The sequence below is a fragment of the Sycon ciliatum genome, chromosome 5 (assembly GCF_964019385.1).
Source record: "Sycon ciliatum chromosome 5, ocSycCili1.1, whole genome shotgun sequence".
NCBI lineage: Eukaryota > Metazoa > Porifera > Calcarea > Leucosolenida > Sycettidae > Sycon > Sycon ciliatum.
In genome coordinates this window covers 32,710,803-32,733,553 of record NC_088647.1, presented here as the reverse complement: position 1 = coordinate 32,733,553, position 22,751 = coordinate 32,710,803, and the positions used below count along the sequence as shown (strand labels likewise).

Genomic DNA, 22,751 nt, shown 5'->3' with positions numbered 1-22,751 from the left:
CTTTAATGAACTGCATTCTTTATCAGACAGCTGATCATTCATTCTTATCCTATCCTATTTGACTATATACTACTTCCTACTGCAATAATCATTATAGTCAAAACTTCTAGAAAACAAGTATGGGTGGTGTTGTGTCGAGTAATACATCCACGGAAGAGTGCTGCCTTGCCTCTTCTGATTCTAGCACCCCCCACTGATACTAGTAGGGTATGTGTTGCAGGATGTGAAAAGAATGGAATTGGAAAAGATGGGGCAGGGTGATTTCATGTGCGCACCATCAAGGAATGCGTCAATCATGACAAGGTTCCATCATGAATGTGAAGACTTCAAGACTCGTCATGCCTTTGACATGGACCATTTATTCGTTCCAGATTCACCTTTGTTTCACGAGTGGACATCTGCTAAAAATGTCGCAATGAAAAAAAAATGAAAAAAAAAATAAAATAAATGAAAAAATCCAAGCGCGTTTTGTATGGTCATACCTCAAAAAGAAGAAGATTAAGTTCCAGTACGAAGCTACCAAGTCCGATTTGAACAAGGTTGCGGGGCTCGAGTCTCTCAGGTGCCGGTGGCAATTCATGTTATTATTATTATATTTATTTTACTAAGGTGTTTCCCACAGACCATGTGTTTGGTTAAGCTGCACAAGCAGCGCATTACTTTATCCCTTCCACTAATTGTTATCGGCCAATCAGCATACTCTCACCACCTCACATCCAATCAGCATACCCCACGTCACACTAACGTTACACAAACTTGTCTCAAATATGCGAAAAAATGGTACTGTATCATAGCAACATCCTCCTGGATAATGAACAAAATAACGATTAAAACACAACAACCGACAACAACCCACAACAACCAACAACAATCAACAACCAACAACAACAACAGCCAACAACCGACAACAACCGACAACAACCGACAACAACCAACAACAATCAACAACCAACAACAACAACAGCCAACAACCGACAACAACCGACAACAACCGACAACAACCAACAACAACCAACAGCAACCAACAATCGCCAACAACAACCAACATCAACAAACAACAACCGACAACAACCGACAACAACCGACAACAACATCCAACAACCAACAACAACCGATAACAACCAACTACAACCAACAACAACCAACAACAACAACAACCAACCAACAACCGACACCAACCGACAACAACAACCAACAACAACCAACAACAGCCAACAACAACCAACAACAACCAACAACAACCAACAACAACCAACAACAACAACCGACAACAACGGACAACAACCGACAAGAACCAAGAACAACCAACACCAACCAACAACAACACCCAACAACCGACAACAACACCCAACAACCGACAACAACCGGCAACAACAACCAACAACAGCAAACAACACCTGACAACACCTGACAACAACCGACAACAACCAACAACAACACCCAACAACACACAACAACAACAACCAACAACAACCAACAATAACCAACAACAACCGACAACAACCGACAACAACCGACAACAAACAACAACAACCGACAACAACCAACTACAACCAACAACAACAACCAGCAACCGACAACAACCGACAACAACATCCAACAACAACCAACAACAGCCAACAACAACAACCAACAACAACCAACAACCGACAACAACCAACAACAACCAACAACAACCAACAAGAACACCCAACAACCGACAACAACACCCAACAACCGACAACAACCGACAACAACAACCAACAACAGCCAACAACACCTGACAACAACCGACAACAACCAACAACAACCAACAATTACACCCAACAACAACCAACAACAACCAACAATAACCAACAACAACCAACAACAAACAACGACAACAACCGACAACAACCGACAACAACAGCCACCAATAAAATCAACAACGACGACGATAACGACGACAACAACCCACAACAACAACATCAACAACGACGACGATAACGACGACACCCACAACAGTGTCCGGTAATGTGTGGTAGAGAATGGCAGTCAGCCAGACTGAGTACAGTTGAACATGTATAATAATAATAACACATTTCGCGTAGTTGAGCACTAAATAAAGAAATTCAGTGTTTTTCCCACTTCTGTCTTGTGAGCATCATCAGCAAGGTGTAGTAGCTGCTGATACTGATTTGTCCTCGAGTGTCGAGCTGCACAGTTTCTTCCAGTCTGTCTTGTCCTCTGCTTGTTGCCGGCACCTGGAAAGGTCTTCCATGGTCTTCATGGGCACACCCAGCTTATTCAACTGAGCGAGCAGACTTGTGGCTAGTGTCAACCTTGGCCGCCCACGGGGTGCTTTGTTGCCCTTGTCCAAAGAGACGCTCATGGCTACTTAGGGTGGCGTGTCCGTGTCCGTCTGTAGCACATGACTGGTCATTCGTAGTCGCCTACATGCAGCTGTGTCATGTATTACTACAAGAACTCAACCAAGTCCTCAGCAGTCATGGAGTAGCGGCAGGTTAGACAAGTAGGGCTGGGGGCAGAACTGATACACTCCTTGATACAGTGGAAGTGAAATTCATGACCACACTCCAACTTGGATTGAGGACGATCCAGGGTATCCTGACAAATCACACAACTGGACTCATGACTTATTGCTGACGAGTCTACCTTAGTAGGCACTACATTGATGTACTGCAGCTCCATGGGGTGTATTGCCTGGTCTTGATGGTGGTCACCGTAATACACCCCGTTGAGGTACCACTGATAAACACCCTCCTCCTCCTGAGAGATGAAAGCAGGTCCATCTTCCCTATGCCGAAGGTTGTATCGGTACCACTCCCGTACACGATTGTTACCTTCCCTGTGTATAACCGCTGGCGCATTCTCCCTGTGGAGCCTTCCTTGGTGATACCACCGTAGAATACAGCATGTGGCGTCACAATAACTGGCTGCAGGACCGCCGGCTCTAGGCGCCGTTGAGGTAGTACTCGATGCTACCCCGTCCTATCCAAGCCCGTTCATTAACGCGATGAAGGCGACCTTCATAGCACCAGGCGGACACTCCCCTACTATCAACAAGAGCTGGTCCGTCCTCCCGATGGAGTCTACCATCCACGTGCCAAATTTCTTGCTGCGCGTTTTGATCTGCCACCTCCACAACAGTTCTTATTGGCGTCCGCCTTTCTATTAGTAAAGGACCCGTGGTGAGAGACCACGACCGGTCGTCCACGTCTACACCGAATGTATCAGCCATATCTATTTACTGAGAATAATGTAACAACTCCTCCACAAACGCTTCTACAACTGACGTCTTCTTCATCCTGGTTTTTTCCTCTTGGTGGTTTTGGATAAGAGTTGAAAAGTCCAAAAGGTCAACTGATGACCTTTGCGTTACTTGGTATGATTGGGTTTTAGCGGATGATGTCGGTATGCAGCTGGGGAGCGAATTCGACAGGAAGAAGGTAAAGGTCTTGCTTTGCGGTTCACACCTTCACTTCAGTATCATTACAGTCCAAATGGCTTTCACTTGTCACTGTAGCGTTCGAATGTCAGAGGTAATACCCCTATTCCCGCGCCTGAGGCGGTGCGTCAAGCGCCGCCTCTTTCTCATCATATATTGTGACAAATGGTAAGTGTGCGGTGCTCCTAGCTCTCTCCCCCAACAAAAGAGCTCTATGACACTGTGCTTTCTGCGGTTTCTTTCGTTTTTACAGTGGAGAAAGGCTGGTGGGAGGCCCAGCCGTGGCCGCACACCTGGCGGGTGCGGCCCATCTAACCCGTTACTGGGAGGGCCGGCAGGTCGGGCTGCTGTTGCAGTCCGACTACCGGGACGCCGTGGAGCGTATTAGGACCCTGTAAGTAAGCACTGCTCTGTCTACATGTATACTTATCCCCGTCGTTATAGCGATACTTACTTGTTTCGTATCCTCTTGTCTTTAATACCCTGCTTCCGTATTCTTGACACTAATAGTGTTTGTGTGCGCTCATGCTTGGTTTTACAGATGATGATGATGTATGAAGGTCTGGACCTGCCGTCTTCGGGATGTGCCATTTGTTTCAAAATTATTTGTAAGTACTTGTAACAGGCGGAGTGTAGTAACTGTGTGTGTAGTGTAGTAACAGTGCAGTCGTAATGTGTTTTGTGATGGTCCTGTGCAGTCGTAATGTGTTGGGCTACTGAAGTACACTGCATGAAGGGGTATGTGTGGGTGCTTCGACACATTCTCGTGCTTCCTAAACCCTAGATATGTGTATAGCACTATAACCTAGATGTGTGTGTGTGTGTGTGTGTGCCCGCGCATGCATGCGTGTGCGTGCATTGTGTTCTCTTCTACAGACTCATCCAAGTCCATTTAAATAAAAGTGCATTATAGTAAACAGTATTGTGTTTTGTTACAGTGAATATGTGGGGAATGGTGGATATGCCTTAGTGTGACTGGATACGGGCGGGTTGTGACTCTTTGCTGGCCACTCTGGATTCTCCAGTATAGATTCGGTACAGTGCAGAGGGGATTTGTGGTGCGTAGCAACACTGCTTCACTGTGACACCCCTTCAATAATTGTTTTGATGCATGATACTCCGGGCGTAGCCGGTTGATTCTTACTGTATCCCGATCAAAATAGAAATATGCATCTAATGCACCTGCATTGATAGTAGGCATTTCCCAAATCAGCCGGCCGAAAAATTCGCCGAAGAAAGTGGTTTTGAAGAAATCACCCATCTTTTCGCCGAATTTTCAAATTTCGCTTGTTGAATTCGCCGAAAACCGATGTTTCAGTGCTTCAACAGAGTGTGTGTAAATGTACATGACGTAATGGGAACGGTGACTTCAAGTACTACGTTGAGCCGAGTTCTGATCTTGGGGCTCATAATATGGCCGAATTTGAACATTCTCTTAACCGATCGAAAAGCCGATTAGGCATGCTCTGCATGGGCAACTTGTCAATCAGTGCACATCTACGATGTGCAAATAAAACGAATGCACGGAACGTGAGCTTGTTTGCTGCACATCTACGAAGTGCGAATCAGGGAGTAGTATAATGACACGTGTACTAGTACACCTTGTGTTGCACTGCGTCTTTTCCACACGCATAGGACCACTGAAGGTCACACGCTCCGCGTGCGTATGCACGCATGCGCAATATGTCATTCACTGCATGCAATGCACATCTACGATGTGCAAATCAGGGGATAGTACGTATTTTACTACTACCCGGTGCGAATGCACCGAACGTGCACAAGTGCACGTTCGCCATCTATGGCGAAAAGAACCTTAAGAATGACATTTATGGCATGCCAGGGGTCAAAGGTCAAACTCTGGGGGATCCCGGGGCCAGACCCAGCACGACCGACACAGTGTGCCTTATTTGGACCAAAGGTCAAAGGTCAAAAAGTGTGCCAGAACCTGCCCCGCACTTACTACTGCCGTGCGGCCGCTGGAGTCCAACAGGGGCGCAACCTTTCTCAGGAAGTGTAGGCGTTGGGCAGCCTTTGAGGCCACGGCCCGGAGGTGTGCTGCGTAGGACAGCTGCGAGTCGAATGCTATGCCCAGAAGTTTAATTTCCTTCTCTTCAGGAACAGTCACTCCATTGAAGAGCACTGGTGGGAACTCTGGGGGAGGCTTGCGGTGGTCGATGATGAGGGCCTGAGATTTGGATGGCTCGAAGGTGACCTTCCACTTGGAACCCCAGTGGGAGACGGCGTCCACTGCTTCCTGGAGTTGTGCCGCAGAGTCGGATATGCTGGCGGTGGCAGAGATGCACTGATACAGTGTCGTGTCATCTGCATACGTGGCAAGCTCAGCACCAGCAGGCAAGGTGTCCTCGCAGTCATTTACGTACAGGAGAAATAACGTTGGTCCAAGGATGCTACCTTGTGGTACCCCTGCTTGGATATGGTGCAGGGAGGACTCTTGGCCGCCCACAACAGCCTGCAGGCGCCGGTTGTGCAGGTAGCTTTCCAGCCATCCGAGAAGCGGGCCGTCTAGACCGTACACGGAAGCCTTATGCAGCAGGCCAGCATGGCTGACTTTATCAAAGGCGCCTGCTATGTCTATCGCCAAAACATGGGCGGCTCCTCCTAGGCCGGCTGCTCGGGACCATTCACAGTGGAGCTTAGTTAAGACGTCGGCTGTGCTCAGGGCCTTTCTGAACCCGAACTGTTTCGCAGAGATGACATTGTGGGACTCCAGGAAACTGGTTATCTGACGATTGACAATTGTTTCCATCACTTTGGATATGATAGACAGCAGGGAGTTCTATTGTGTGCAAGGCAACCGTCCAAGTAACCGGAGAGGACAGACAGAAGGAGTATATCCATCTTACGGAGTCAGTATTCAAGAATAGACACGGCAACCATTTAACATCATTCAGACATGAGAGACATGAAAAGAGCACGGAACTATCAATGTGTGTCTGGCACCTGAAGCATCAAAACAGCCAGTAGAGTATTGGTTGGTCAGTTACTCGGCCAGGGTACAGTAACATAAGTTACCATGCGCTGTTCTCTGTGCCAAAGAGAGAGAAGCTAGAGATCCTTCGGGCGGACAAGCGTGTCAACATCAACAAAAATATTGGAGCTACTCAGCAAGTGCAGGCATGAAAATAAGTACTGCCTTTCAAAATTCTCACCATCGGCCGTTACATAACCTTTTCGCTACTCGCAGGTGGGGTGCTGCTCATAATTACCCCAATGTTCTTCTCCTCCCCTCCCTTATAAGGACATGTGGTTGCATGAGCCTACATGTGGACCTAAAGTGTATTCTTTTTGCGCCATTTTTTGCACCCTCACCCAACTCACGCAATCATTTTCATACCACACTATCAGCCCGGATCATTCATTTGCGCCATGATCCTAGCTTGCAGCCTATCAATCATAATCTTCTGAACTTTGTAGTCAAGTTACTGTATGATGATCGGTTGGCCCACCTGGCTAACACGACGGAAGCAATAACCCACATCTGTGACGCATGTCCGGGATTGAACGCCCCCGATGGCACCATTGTTATGTCCATGGATGTAGTCGGGTTATATCCGAGCATACCTATTCGGGAGGGCGTTCAGGCAGTGGTGGATATGCTGCAGCAGTATTCCCAGCGGATCGACATGTTTTGGCTGAGTGTGAGCGGGGTACGGAATCTGCTGCTGTTTGTTCTCAGTCACAACTATTTCAGATTCGGCCATCAGATCTATCACCAAGTGGATGGGGTTGCAATGGGTAACAATCTTGCACCCCCATTTGGGATTTTATTCATGCATACCGTTGAGGCCAGGCTTCTGCAGGGTTCTCCGTTAGTACCGCTCCTCTACAAACGCTACATCGATGATATCCTGCTGCTATGGACCCACGGCAGAAAGAGTTTGATGCGGTTTGTGCAGCATTTCAACTATGCACACCCAAGTATCAACTTCACATATGAGCTCAGCGAGGTGAGTGGCTCCATAAATTATATGGATATCACAATTATGATCCAGGAAGGCAAGCTGGCATACAAGCTGTACCAGAAGGCATGTGCTAGCGGTCTACTTACTGATTATACTTCGGCAGTTCCCCACCATATCAAATTGGCAGTTGCTTCGTCACAATTTCTAAGAGCTCAGAGGCTCTCATCGAATACCATAATGCGTGCAGAAAGTGAAGCGAGGGTTCATGAACAATTAAGATTGAACAATTACCCAGAGATAATCATTGAAGAGGCACGCACTTCCTCCATAAGGCCAAAGCGTCGTCGCCGTGCCAACCCATGCTGCGCATTTCTAAAGCTTCCATATAAGTCAGATAAAGTACATCAAGCAGTGAATAAAGCAATCAGAAAGTATACAATTCCGGTTAGAGTCGTTTATGAGCACACTGGTAGCCTGATGCGCACATTGTGTCGCTCCGCCCTCGTTCCTCCTCTATGTGTCAAGGCTGCAAATCCACTACAACCGAAAATTAGAGGACGCCCAAAGGGGCCGTGTATCTCGTGTATATCCGGGGGACAGGATGTATGTATGCAGAAGAATGTTGTATATCATCTGAAGTGCAAAGAATGTCCGGAACAATATGTTGGTGAGACTGGCCGCTTTCTGGAAACTCGCCTGGAAGAACATAATGGTGAGGCAAGACGACAGGAACTCGACAAGCCATGGCCATGGGGCCATCATTCTTGTACCACTCACCCTGGATGCAAACTCAAATATGGGCAAAGTGCATTCTCTGCAGTTGAAGTAATAGTTATTTATGAAGAGAGCCTGATCGAGCCCGTCGCAAACTGCGCGAGGCGATTGAGATTCGTGATGCTAAGCCCCATGTCAACATAAGCACGGGATGGGATTTAAATTGAATTTTCTCAGCTTCCCCTGCTGCTATTCCATTTTTTTCAATATCACTGAATATAATATGAGGCGGGTCACTCAAATCCATTCTGTTCCTGATGCCTCGTCGCGTCCCTGGTGGTAACAGTTTGGCATGGAAGTGTGGGATTTCGCAGTTGTCTGCTTTTCTCACACATTCTGTGATTAACCTCATAGTGCATTGGCGCATGGGCCTCCGTGCTCCCCTCCTGTAATGTGCTAGAATTAACACCATAATTAGTTGGCATGTACCCTCACTTCGCAGAGCACAATGGCGTGCTCTTCTTCTCCGTGATGTGCACAGTTGCACCTTCTCTCCCCCCCCCCCCCCCCTCTGCATAGAGGTGACATAACTCGCATCATTTTTTTGGCACTACACTCTGCGTAAGGCCATGGCACGCGCCCTCACCTCACAGAGCACAATGCGCGCTACATTCTGCTGCTTCTTCTCCGTGATGTGCTAGTTGCACCTTCTCTCTCTCTGTCCCCCCCCCTTCTGCATACTAGGTGACATAATTCGCATCTTTTTGGCACTACACTCTGCGTATATACTGCTCTTGTGTGGCTTCCACGGTATGTATCAGACTGAGTACGAGGTCAATATAGGAAATAAAAGCCAAGTAAAAGGCCGAGGCGAAGCCGAGGTCTTTTACGAGGTATTTTATTTCCTATACTGACCAAGTACGAAGTCAATATTAGATTTATTACGACTAACCAAAGCATGTGTTCAATCGCTAAAAAGGAGTCAAATATAAGCGGTCAATATAGCCCTAAGGAGTCAAATATGCAGGAATATTTGACTGCTTAGGTATGGCAAAAATCTATGTGAGTCAATACCAAGGGAGTGGTAATCATTGTTATTAGCTGACGATGGCCAAGTGCCGAAACGTTGCAAAAATAACGGAACTGGTTCGGATGTGATGTGCAGCGCTATGGGAATGGGTGTGTCCACCCGAATTCTTTTCGCAGATGAAGCTGCAGGAAGCCTCAGCCCTTCTTCAAACATGATCGGTTAGAACCGTGAAATTCAGAGTTACAGCAGAAACGCTTTTAGATCCCTATCAAGTGCGTGTGTATGAAAATACTCTAGTTTCTACATTGTACCTTGGTTGAAATAACTCTACACCTACCCACATGTACATTGTACACGTACATATATGTACACCCAATCAAGCACCATGTACCATGTATACGCCCGTCGCAAGAGAAGCACGCAAATCTGCAAATGCACTGGATGTGCACCCACAGATTTTCTCTTATAGCAACGATAGCCTGTCCCCGGGGAAAATCGCGGAAAAAATCGCAAAAAACGCGAGAAAAAACGCGGCATAATATGGCATAATTTGCGGTAAATATGCGGTAAATATGCGGTGAATATTTTATGATGCGGCAAGTTTGTAGTTGATATGAGGCAATTTTCAGTGAGTATGTAGTGAAATCAATCAGTTACAAGTCTCTGGTCTAAGCACTCGTCATATTTGACTCTTTGTGAGTACAAAGTCCCCACGATGAGACGTTGCTGACCGAACAGTGCACTGTGTGTACGTGTAGTGCAACAAAAAGTTCAAAAAACGCGGGAAAATCGCGGAAAACGCGGTCTTTTAAAAAATCGCAAAAAAACCGGAAAAACGCGGCCGCGGAATCGCGATTTTCCCCGGGGACAGGATAACGAACAAGATCTGAATGAGACAGATCAAGACTTGCGCCAGATAACTGTCTAATCCACACAACTGGCGAAGCCATGTGAATTGACCACCAATGCACACACCACATGGAGTACATCAGCATAAACGGCCAAGTTACCTATGCACACCCTACACTTGCTCGGGTAACCAGTATAGACAGCACGCTGCTTTGATAGAAGCAGACACTAGATGCACTGGTACCTTGAAGTTCCAAATGCTTTGGAAAGAAAGGTAGCCTTCCAACAGGTTGGACACTCAAGCACGCATACACGTACAAGATGCATACATACATGTATGCACAAGTAAGAGCATACACGATTACCCATCATTTCAAAGAGGAACGCTTATAGACATTGCCAATTCTATCAGGGTTGTGAGTCGGACGTTAACTTATTTTTAATTTAGACGTGGAACCAATGCTTTTTAAAAGTATGAATATAATGCAGCCGTAGATAGTAGGTAACACTTTGAGTAACACAGATTGTGGGAGAGGAATTTTAAGACACGGGTAAATACAGTACAGTGCTATCACGACGCCATTTTCCAAATGTTCAAACTAATAACTATAGCTTCAAGTGATGGTAGCACCTGTGGGGAAATTCAGTGCGAGTTTGGAAGAAATCCTTCACGGCAATGAGAGTGTCGGGAGAAAATGAAGGCCTCCCAGAAGGAGGTGAGAAGTGGAGTCACAAGCGTTGGAAAGGAGAAGATGCTTCTATTAAAACAAAGACTGGAAATTAGGGGGTCAAACGGGTGTGTCGGGTACCCGGGGTACCCGGGGACCCGGGTTCGAAGCACGTTAATCTCACGTACCGTTAGTAAAAGGGTACCCGTTTGGATTTCGGAACATTTATAGTAGTTGGATAGTTGTTCAGAATAGTGTAAGGCCGTATAGTGACGGTCGTGGGGAGACAGATGTAGTCAGCCTGAGTGATCGAAAAGTAGAAAAGACAGAAAATTCAGCACAAACAAAGTGCCAAAGTGCCAAAATAATGAAGTTGGCAACTGTGAGAGATTTAGAGCGAGTGGTCTAAGGGCCTCTACGGAAGTTCATTGAAAGTCTACAGGCAATAATGTTCCTTCGAAAGTGATTCTTTTTTAGTGAGATCTTGGAGAAAAAATCAAAACACGTGTTTGCGAAATGTTCATAGCATACATGTATGTGTGAACGGGATGCATTTTACAATTGCTATTATGTCGGCCAACTGCTGTTGAAACCAAAACAAGATGGGGGACAAACCTTTTTGTAAAAATACAGAACTAAGAAACGCTGAATGCTAGTACATGTACATGGTGTGGGCAGTTACCAACCTGTATAAGCTAATGTGCCGTCTGGGATTAGAGAAATTACTACCATGCTCAGACCCGCAGGGATCATTAAGCTCCTCCGGTGAATGGAATCCTCTTACTCTTAGCGTGTACATACTGCACATGTTAGCTCCTTCTGCTTGTCGTATGGGGGACATGACATCTCACTCTGACAAGTGACCTCCGTGAAGTACAATAGAGCTCCATCAGTCGGGCTTGCTGATGTTCCCTTGACGTCTGGGTCCACATCCACGCAAACATTCTTTGTGCGGCGTTGTGTATGATGCTGCGCCATTAGATATCCATGGTACTCCAGAGTCCAGCCCGAAGGACAGGTATTTCTAGCTGGAATCATGATGTGGGACACACGAGAGTCAGCCTGGCATACTGCACACAGTGGATTGTGATTGTGCACGCCGGTGAAAGGCTCAAATGTATGAATAGTTTCAAACTCAGTAATGTAGACCTCGTTTCCTGACTGATCTCCAGGTTTGAAGTCTCCATACTGAGGCTCCTCGGGCAAGCAGAGATATTCGGCAGCACCACCTCTGTGAGTGAAGTGAGAACCAGCCATGAACCCGGTGTAAACTAGGGAAGCTCCAGCTGTCTCGTTGCACGTTTCCTTTCCCCAGCGAGTGTAAGAAACACCAAAGTGAGCAATTTGATGCTGAAGTAAAACAAGAGTGTCTTCTACCTTACTGAGGTGATCCTCCACCTTCTCTTGGCAATGGTCGCCCTGGAAATTCTTAGGACATTGGCAGATATGCTGTCGGATGATATCTCCATGCACACATCGTCCACCGTTCTGGCAGAACGGTTTCATGATGCATTTTCCGTAGCCATGGATACAGTGGTGCAGTCGGAAGATGTCTCCAGCATTGCTGATACCAAAAGCCTTGCCCTGAAGCAGAGTAACAAGTTCAACGAAGTTTAGTCCGTACAGGGCATCGACGTCCAACGCGTTGTTTCGGAAGGCCTGAATGTAGCCCTGGATGGACTCCTTATGTAATCCAGCTTGGGTGAACAGCTCTTCCAAACAGTCTGTTCGTTTGTTGTCACCAGGAGCACTCGTTGGTGCATCGGGGATATCATCGAGGTTGTAAAACTTTGGAAGAAAGTCTTGGTTTTCATCGTCACGACTATCGACACTGTCCGAAAATTGTTCATCACTGTCACTCTCGGGCTCTGAACGCCTCGCTATATCGCAACGAGAGACAACTATCATTGCACAAAGCAATAAAAGAATTTTCGGGGCAGACATTTCAAGACTGCAAATGGAAGAAGTTGTAATTTAGCTTGCCTATTTCTTAATCTTTCTACTATAATCTGACTTGGTAGGAAGACTGATGAAGACTGACGTGGTGTCGCTGAATTTATAGGCCTTGCTCTCTGGTGACCGTCGCAATAACCTGGATCTTGAAACCTCGCGTTTCATATTACAGAAATACAAAGGAAGGAAGGTTTTCCGCTGTACCTTTAAGTTTCAGCCACTAGTCAATCATCGCACAGGTGTTCCTTTTCCTTTTAGATGATCGGGATTCGTATCGATGCTTTGTTGTGACAGTTACACATTTCCGAGTTTTTCCCTTTCACGTGCGTAAACTGGGACCCGTGTCACCATTGTATTTTGGTATGTTCATCATATCCGGATAGGGTTTATAGTAGTGTGCCGTCAAATATTCACAGGTGATGGTGTCTTGGTCTATACTTATTCTCAATTGCGTTATTGTGTGAAGCGTTGCCCCCATGTCTAGAATTGGGCAGCTGAAAACGTGCCAGTATTGCCTGAAATATGCTCCACTTGTCCGTGCCTGTTTCTTGCATGTTGTTCATCTGTGACATTGGAGAATGTTCTGAGTGTACAATTAGGTTGGTAGAATGTAGGTAAAGAGAATCCAACGGGGACGGTCATCTGTCACAAAAACCACTTAGCATTGAAACCTCCCAACAGGAAACGTCACGATTTGTTTGCTGTGCATAGAATGACATTGCGGGACGTTGCAATTGCAAGGCACAGTGCAGTTTTAATGTTGTTTTGTTTTGTTTTATTTTAGTTCGTTGTCTCAACCGTACAATGTATAACTTCAAAGATGGTCGAACAGGCAACAAAATAACTGAGATTGTAGTCCGTTTTGCTTGGAAACCTGACTATTATTTGCCGAGACCAAGGTAAAACTGAACGACATCGGGGAGAAAGCTCTTTTTTCTTTTCCTGCAGTTTGCGCTGCCCCCATGTTTACTTTGTGCATATTATATTTCGGCTTATTTGGTCCCGCAGTATTTGTACATGACAGGTTGAATCTGGCTTTTTTCTTTCTTTTTTACTTTATTTTACTTCGCAGAATTCAAACGGGAATTTCTTCCCAATAAGAAGGTAGCGAATTGGTACATGTACGTTTTTGCATATTAGAAATTTCTGGTTTGATACGGACATTTTCCTCTCTGCAACTCCAATGTTCTTTGGGATACGAAACAATGCTGGTAGTGAGGATGAATTGACTTTCACCTCAGCCTAAACAACACTGGCACATGAACGAGCGAAATTCTGCTCACCCACTGCCTTTATCAACAAATTTCTATGAACGTCCAGGAAACAATGCAATCACTGCTGTGTAGGATGGATGGTGGGTACTTGACCTATTTTGAATACTTGGACGCTTTCGAGAGAGCACAGAAATGGGCGTGACAAGGTTCACAGCGCATCAGGGGCGGTGTCTTGTTCCACAGAATTGTACCAATGAACTGGATCGTACCTCGACCAGAAAGACCGGGCCAGAAGGGTATCTGCAATAGGTTTTGGTCAGCTCCACGGGTGAGATCACTCTGTGTTCTGGCGTAGTAATTCCTAAACAGGACACTTGAACGGCCATGAATGCAGCGGCGAACGAATATTAGGATTTTCGCTGCAAGGGCGTCCTCGAGGTAGGAAGACAGAGTCTCTCGAAGAGCCCTGCAGTGGAAGTCCACGGCGGAAAGCCAAAGAAGGCACGGATTGCAGCTTTCGTCATTCCAGTGAGGGCGTCCAAATGGATACCTATCATGGGAGTCTCACCAAACCAATAAAAAAAATAAAATAAAAAATATGTATGGAGTGCAAAAAACTCAAAATCTGAGATTTTTTAAGTCACAGGAGAGGAAGAACAATAAATTGAGAACCAGGGGTGCTAATAGAACACTGGAAAGGCACTCTGAGGGTAGCGATGAATCATTTTGCCCAATTTATTTGCTGAATGATAACAAAAACACATTTGTTATATCCAGGATGCACATTTGCGTACGTACCATCATTTTAGTCTGCTGACTTTTGCTTCCTGTGGTAAGGTACGAGGTCGACCGGAAGCGCATAGACAGTGCGCGTGACTAGAAAACACACAAAACAGTAATATGCTCTCGGTTTCTTTCAGTCTCACTGCTATAGTATTATTCGTATTCGTAGTGATAGAAAATGCAAGAAAGAAAAATGCAAAGTGAATCCAACATAGACCTGCATGTAAATATCGTAGTCGCGTGATTAGAGCCCTTTCTTGAATACTGCTATATCTCGAATAGTGCCCCAGTATATAAGAGTCAGTTGGAAAATAAAGCCCTCTCTTGAATAGCGCTCCCTTCCCCCGGGTTTGTAGCCGAGCGCAAATGCAAGTTTGGTGTTCTTTTGCTAATGTTCTTGTCCATGTCATTGAATTGGTGATTTCGGGAGAAAGGTCGCTGGTCTTTTTACCGTTTCTGTTGAGTCATGATAGTTTACAGTAACCTGTAGGCTCTGTTTTCCTTTGTTTTATGCTGGAATGGGTTTGCTCCCCATGCACACTGGAGCTCGCGCTATTCCGCCGACTTGACTTGACACTTGACTGACTCACGACTACCATCCAGAGCACACGAGAAGTCCATCGAACCTTCGACTCGGCAAACCTGCAAGAAAGCACCACTCCCTGCTCAATACACAGTGTCTCGGGGAATTCACCCTCATCAGTTGAGCTTTAGTGCGCTGAGGAAGATTGTGCCTGAAGAGCACCACTTATAATAGTGCTCTCCAGGCACAACCATCACCAGGGATACAAACTTACGGCGACTCTCCGTTGTCTGGATGGCAGTCGTGAGTCAGTCAAGTGAGAATTCAAGTCGGCAGGAAAACCGCGAGCTCTCATGTAGGGAGCAACACACACTTCCCTTAGTATCGCTGAAGTCGCACCAACCTCTTCGTTGCCCCTTGGCATTAGAGCTCTCATTGTCCATCTCGAACCAGATTCCACCTACCCCTTCCCCATTTTCTACTATTTTCTGCTTTTAAGTCCCCTCGTGCGTCTCGGCACCTTCATTCGCTTCCTTGTTATTGAGCGCCTCTGCTCGTTTGGTCACTGCCAATGAAAATAAAATCATCATCAACAACAACAACAACAACAACAACAACAACAACAACAACAACAACAACAACAACAACAAAATTATCTCTTATTGGCGATGGTGCCATCGTGAGAATAAAGAATTCAAAACAAAACAAAACAACAACAACAACAACAACAACAACAACAACAACAACAACAACAACAACAACAACAACAACAACAACAACAACAACAACAACAACAACAACAACAACAACAACAACAACAACAACAACAACAACAACAACAACAACAACAACAACAACAACAACAACAACAACAACAACAACAACAACAACAACAACAACAACAACAACAACAACAACAACAACAACAACAACAACAACAACAACAACAACAACAACAACAACAACAACAACAACAACAACAACAACAACAACAACAACAACAACAACAACAACAACAACAGCAACAACAACAACAACAACAACAACAACAACAACAACAACAACAACAACAACAACAAACAACAACAACAACAACAACAAACAACAACAACAACAACAACAACAACAACAACAACAACAACAACAACAACAACAACAACAACAACAACAACAACAACAACAACAACAACAGCAACAACAACAACAACAACAACAACAACAACAACAACAACAACAACAACAACAACAACAACAACAACAACAACAACAACAACAACAACAACAACAACAACAACAACAACAACAACAACAACAACAACAACAACAACAACAACAACAACAACAACAACAACAACAACAACAACAACAACAACAACAACAACAACTCTTATTGGCCACTGGCTATCGTGAGAATAAAGATTTGAAACAACAACAACAACAACAACAACAACAACAACAACAACAACAACAACAACAACAACAACAATCTCTTATTGGCGATGGTGCCATCGTGCGAATAAAGAATTCAACATGATAAGACCAAAGTAGGTGATAGGGTGTTGGTAGCACTATGATCGAGTGCACCTAAGCCATGTGATGTCTGCATGTGAACACGTGCATCTTTCTTTCTTCTTTACACAGACCTTACTCATAAAAAGAGTGCAGAGAATAGGATAAGACAACATTGCGAAGAGTAGGGGGTCCAGGAAGGAACCTATGCTTTGCAAGCCAACAACGTCCAGCTGTGGTCCCACCAGTTTGTGTACCATTAGTTGTATTACTTATTATTATTATTATTATTATTATTAGGAAAATTATTAGGAAAATGTTGAACGGCCTCTGCTTGGACGACGACTACACCATAGCTCAGTGGTTAGAGCATCGCTGGCTACAAGCGAAGGTCCCTGGTTCGAGTCCTGGTGGTGACAGTCAATTTTTTCTTCAGACTTTTCCCGTTTGTCTCTTTCCCTCAAACCAGTTAATATTATTATTATTATTATTATTATTATTATTATTATTATTATTATTATTATTCAAAGGATCAGTCGGGGAAGTGAACTGCCTGAAAAGAGAAAAAAACGCCAGACCCACCAGGACTCAAACCTGGGACCCTGCTTTGGTTTGAGTCCTGGTGGGTCTGGCGTTTTTTTCTCTTTTCAGGCAGTTCACTTCCCCGACTGATCCTTTGAATTATTATTATTATTATTATTATTATTATTATGAAATGACCCAAAGGCAATGTGCCTATCGAGGGGTTGATTTGACTGAAAGAACAGTAGATGTAGATGTATGTACAAAGACAAGTAGGGATTGATGAGGAGAGAAATGGGGAAAATCAACTGCAAGGTGGCGGAATTCCGTTGATTGCATAAGCATGTTCAGCTGTAAATTTCCTGAGTGCAGCTTTGAACTTATAGATCGAGGCTTCAGATGTTAGACTGGGGGTTATTGCAACGTGCCAGCATCTCAAGACTCAGTATAGCAGTGGTGAGGATTCCTGCAGCTTCATTCATAGGCAAAAAAGGTTCAGAGCAGACTCGCTCTCTTCCCATTCACTCTGCAAACTCGAACTCATTTCTCAATCAATTATTACAACGTTTCGGCAAATGTGCCCTCATCAGGTATGCAATGGTGTTCTCAAGACTCAGAGGAATCAGTAGGAATCACGAGCCAATGTGAAGAGTATGGGCGGTAGCCATCCAAGGTGATAAAGATAAGTAGGGGTTAGTAGGGGAAATGGACGAGTGGCATCAGCAACGGCAACAACACATCTGCGGCGGATAGGGATATCAATACCCATCTTCTCAATTTACTAGAGAATTTTTAGGGAGAGGGGAGAAGACAGGATGGAGAAGGGTTTACGGTTAAAGTTGAGGACGTGCGGGGAGAATGGGATGGGAGTGCAGAAGACGTATGATCACGACTTAAGAAAAACGGTAACAAGAACTGTGATCCTCAAACTGATCTTGAAACCACCAGTGCAATTACATTGACAAGAACATTAGCAAAAGAAGTTTAATTTTTTGACTGGTCGGACGGATAAGGGTTAAAGAACACCAAACTTTCACATACGCTTGGTTACAAGCTCGAGGGGGGGGGGCACTAATCAGGAGAGGGCTATATTTTCACTGGCTCTTAGAGACTGGGGCACTATTCGAGATAGGGCACTGTTCAAGAGCGGGCTCTAATCGCGCGAGTACGGTAATCGAGAAGATGTACAGTGCTTGCAACTGAAACCCGACCCCTGAGCAGTGCGCTCACATCGCAAGGACCCAATACGGAATAGTAAACTACGAAATTGAGATCCCTAGAATGTGAACGCATCGCTAAGGGGTCGGATTTCAGTTGTCGGCACTGTATGTATGATCAGGGTTAGAGGACAGGAGCACAAAGGGGTTTCTGTACAACATGTAATTTTAGGTGTATTAAAATATCGGTATCAGGGACGTGCCAGGTTTCAGGTGTATGTAGAATTAGGTGACCAGCCTACTTCAAGTACCTTTCACATACATTGTGTACTGTAGCGACTTTTAGGTGTAATCTAAAATTTAATTTAGGTGTTTGGTTTCTCAACCGAAATTACCGAAATTAAAATTACACCGAAAAATAACGTGTTATACAGTAACCCATTTTCATACCGTGGAGCACATCTAGCCACTGACACGATCAGCAAACAGTAATGCTAGGTAATAAAACAATCTGGGCTGGTCAGCGTCTGTTATCAAAGGGAAATTGGTCAAATGCGATGCGCAGAGACGAGGGATGATGATTCAACATTCCTTGCCAAGGGTAGGATCAGAACCCCTTCTTACCGATTGGGGAGATTGGCTCTACTCCAGTCAGTTTCAATTTACCGTTTGTCCCGGAAATTGGATCTATAGAGTTTAGACTCGTGCCCACAGCGGTATTGATTGATAATAATATTGTGCCTGAGAATCAGGTGACGTCTCATGACATATTTATTACCATTTACACAGTCCCGGAAAGGAAACACTTAAAATTTAAATGATGATGCCTTCCCTCACTCCCCCTCATCATCTGCTCTGTTTACAGACCCCCTGGTAGACGTCGGCGGATAATGCTCGAAAATCACACAGATTATGCTTTTCAGTATGCTGGCAATATGCTCTGAAAATCACTAAATTATGCTCAAAGTATGCTTCATGACACTGTGCTCTTTCATGTTTATAATGCCAATAAAATGTATAGAATGTGTTCTCGGTATCAAATGTGGACTTCCGGAGAAAACTGCATGGAAGAAGATCTAGTATAGCTATGAATAGGATGAAGGCCGCACACATCACGCAACTATGTTACTTGTTCGACATGTATGACTGTGTATTTTAATTTAAGAAGATCTAGTCTCAGCTATGGAGAAGGAACCAGGATACGGCAATAGGCACTGCAACATCATTACAAGCATAATCAAGTACAGAAATAATAGAATGCTGAGTGTTCATTTTAAGCGTATGACACAAGTACTGCTGATGTACATGGAGTTGCTTACCTCTCTTTCTTTCTTTCTTTCTTTCTTATCTTTTCTTTTCCTTCTTCTCTCTCTTTGTTTGCCACGGCGACCCCGTGTGCTGTCTGTGACTTTGAGCCTCATTTCACTTTACTACTTTTTTTCTCTTTAACGTTACGTAATACTTTATACCAGGCGTGGGCCATCCACTGTACATACATGGTAACATGTAGGTGCTACCATTTTTCCTAGTTTCAATAAATGATAATTGAATAGAATCAGAGTCACTGCAGTGACTTATGCATGACACTGCATTGACAACATGACTTCAGATATGCATTTGGGAGAATAATGTGCAAGAAATTTGAAAACAATAACAGAAATACCAGTCGAACATTGGCAGCTTTGGCTGCTGGAGAGACCACATCCTACAAAGGCTACATGCATGTACTGATCACTAGTTCAAAAGCCAGAGGATTCCCCTGCCTTTGTAACAAACAACGAACTCTGGACGGTGAACTTTTGACCTTTGACGGCCTAAACATTACTTTAATATCTGTTAGGCTGCAACCACACTAGGTACAAAACTGCGTAAACGCAACTTTTCTGCTTATGTCGTCAAGGAAACGCGTGCGAAACGCAAAACGTACTGCGTTTCGTTTCAGCAAACCGGGTACCCCTGTAGAAAGCAACTTTTCGCCTTTTCCTTGCGTTTCGCTCGGTTCTTCACACGGCCGGGTAGATGTTTCTTATTGGTGAGGCTTGCACTGTGTCTGTAGTAGACGGCTTCCTTGTCAGTTTGTAGTATTTGAGATTTCATCTGCCAGGGCTTTGCTTTCAGTATAATTTCCGGACAGTCCTGTTGCCTGCTGCTGTTAGTTCGAGATGCCGCGCAACTACAAATTAAGTAGAATGTACATTGTATTTCGCTGATAATCTCGAGCTGAGAAGCTCATGCAGCTTGGGGCAGCGTACCAGAAGACGAAGCAGGGCCAGATGACAGCCTGGAGCGGACCATCCGAGAGAAGGAGATGACCGAGGCCTTGAACCATGTGAACGTGTATGTCAAGGCGCTCGCGACTCTTTTTCAAACTACTGAGTACTACAATGTCATGTACATGTACATACATTTTCACAGCGCGATTTTTCAGGGACCCCGAGAAATGTAGACAAAACGCAAGGATTCCTTGCGCATGAAATGGCAGTGTGGATGCGACTTTGCGTTATCTAAAAGCTAAACGCAAACGCGTACTTAATTTTGTACGTAGTGTGGTTGCAGCCTAACATTTACAGTCACTGAGTGTAGATCAGGCCCTTTCACGGAGCCGTGCCAGATATACCGTGGTATGGTACGACTCCCTGCCGAGTCCCGGGTGTAGATCTAAATTTTTTACATTGTATAGGAGGATTCCCTTGCCTTTGTAACAAACAACGGACTCTGGACGGTGAACTTTTGACCTTTGAGGCCCTAGTGGTTTTATGCAGCAGTTATGCTGAAGGATCAACTAAATTATGCTCGGCAATGCTATTTTTCAGAAATCCGTGATTATGCTCAAAATTATGCCGGCATTATCCGCCGATGACTACCCCCTGGACACAGCATCTCCCAAGTCCAGGCATTTAGTGACCTCCTAGAGGACTGTCTGGTCAATATTAGCCTCCCAAATTCTGAGATAAGATCAAGAATAACACCCTGTACAAGAGAACAAACTCAACACCACTTGGTATCTCGATCCTGGGAGCCCGCTGGCGTCTGTTTGGGCACGTGCTGCGGATGGACCAGAGTGCACCGGCGAACCTGTCAATGTGCTCCTACTTCAAGCCATCCACTGAGCCTACCTGGAGGGGCAGGCCGCGCACAACTCTGCCGGTCGTGCTCAGACACGATCTCGAGCTGGTTGGGAGGACCCTCAAGACCTCGGCAGATCTTGAGGAGCTGAGGAGCATCGCCCAGAATCGCGGGGCGTGGACCTACCTCAGCGGCCGTATCCTGGAGAGATATGTTGCTGCTCACAGATGAACCCTTATAATGATCAGCAAGTTCAAATTCAACTCGGTTGAGCTGCTCTTTTGCTTGTTTTAATTGTATTCTATTTTCGTCACGCGTTTTATATCGCATATGTTTTATATCGCCATCAATATCCTGTTTGGCTGTTGTCGCTTCGGCTTATGCGAAAGCTATACATGCTGTATATATCTACATTGCATTGATGCCAACGCGGAGAAGCTTCTAATAAATAATAATAATTCTGAGATTGTACTTGCAGGAGACTTGAATGCTCGCCACTCTGTCTGGTCTCCTAGAGACACCACGAATCGTGCTGGAAGGGAGTTCCGCAACCTCTTCTCTTGTTTTGGCCTTGGGCAAATGGTGACATTCCCCACACACTTTACCCCCCACGGCTCAACATCGTGTATTGACGTTGTGCTCACGGATCATCCTCACCTACTACTCTCTGTTACATCTCTTGCTCCTCTTGGTGCCTCTGACCACGCACAGATCCTCAGTCACTTCCTACTGCCTACTGATACTGTTTATCGTGAGGAACCTACTGCAAACGGACACCCCGCTGCTGCACCCCAATACCACAGGCACTTCAGGAATGTTCCTGCAAAGCCTGAATATGACTTTAAATCCGTGCCATCTTCCGTCTGGGATAGTGTGAATGCAGAGCTCGCTGATATTGACTGGAGCTGGCATCTGCGTGCCAGCAACGTCAATGATGCGCATTCGCACTTTTCTTCCATTCTCAACAGTGCCCTTGAGAAGCACCTCTGGCCACTCGGACAGCAGCCGTATTCTCACCGCTGCCCACGGCCCAGTCAGCCACCCTGGGTTGATGCCCGTCTCCGCACAGCAATCAAGTGGAAATATGATCTCTCTAGCATTTTCAAGAAGTACCCAACACAACAAAACAAACAAGATAACCAACAGCAGCGAAATAATTATAGTGAAAACCCTGACGCGGACAAAATAACAGGGCTTATATCCGCTCAGTGCAAACTACTTTGCAGGGTAGACACCGTCCATCGCTTCACCAGTTTCTGAGACAAGCAAGAATTCGAAACGAATCACGGGAAATTCCGTCACTCACCACAGGGACTCAGCAGGCGGCTGACCCTTTGGCCAAAGCTACCGCATTAAACGCCCAGTTTGCCTCTGTGACTCGGCCAGATGACCCGTTGCTCTCTATTCCCCCTA

At 45.3% G+C, this 22,751-nt stretch overlaps 1 protein-coding gene and 1 long non-coding RNA gene across 2 annotated transcripts; one reads left to right on the top strand and one right to left on the bottom strand.

Annotated features, from left to right (window-relative positions):
• Positions 1 to 3,542: 3,542 nt before the first annotated feature.
• On the top strand, positions 3,543 to 4,344 carry LOC135816725 (uncharacterized). Its single transcript, XR_010553473.1, has 4 exons — positions 3,543 to 3,595; positions 3,681 to 3,821; positions 3,969 to 4,035; positions 4,304 to 4,344. It is a non-coding gene; the product is annotated as an uncharacterized LOC135816725 (long non-coding RNA).
• A 5,984-nt stretch (positions 4,345 to 10,328) lies between these two features.
• On the bottom strand, positions 10,329 to 12,649 carry LOC135818375 (uncharacterized). The gene has a single exon (XM_065331735.1). The coding sequence runs from the start codon at positions 12,553 to 12,555 to the stop codon at positions 11,398 to 11,400; it is 1,158 nt and encodes a 385-aa protein (XP_065187807.1). The 5' UTR covers positions 12,556 to 12,649; the 3' UTR covers positions 10,329 to 11,397.
• Between the last annotated feature and the right edge of the window lie 10,102 nt (positions 12,650 to 22,751).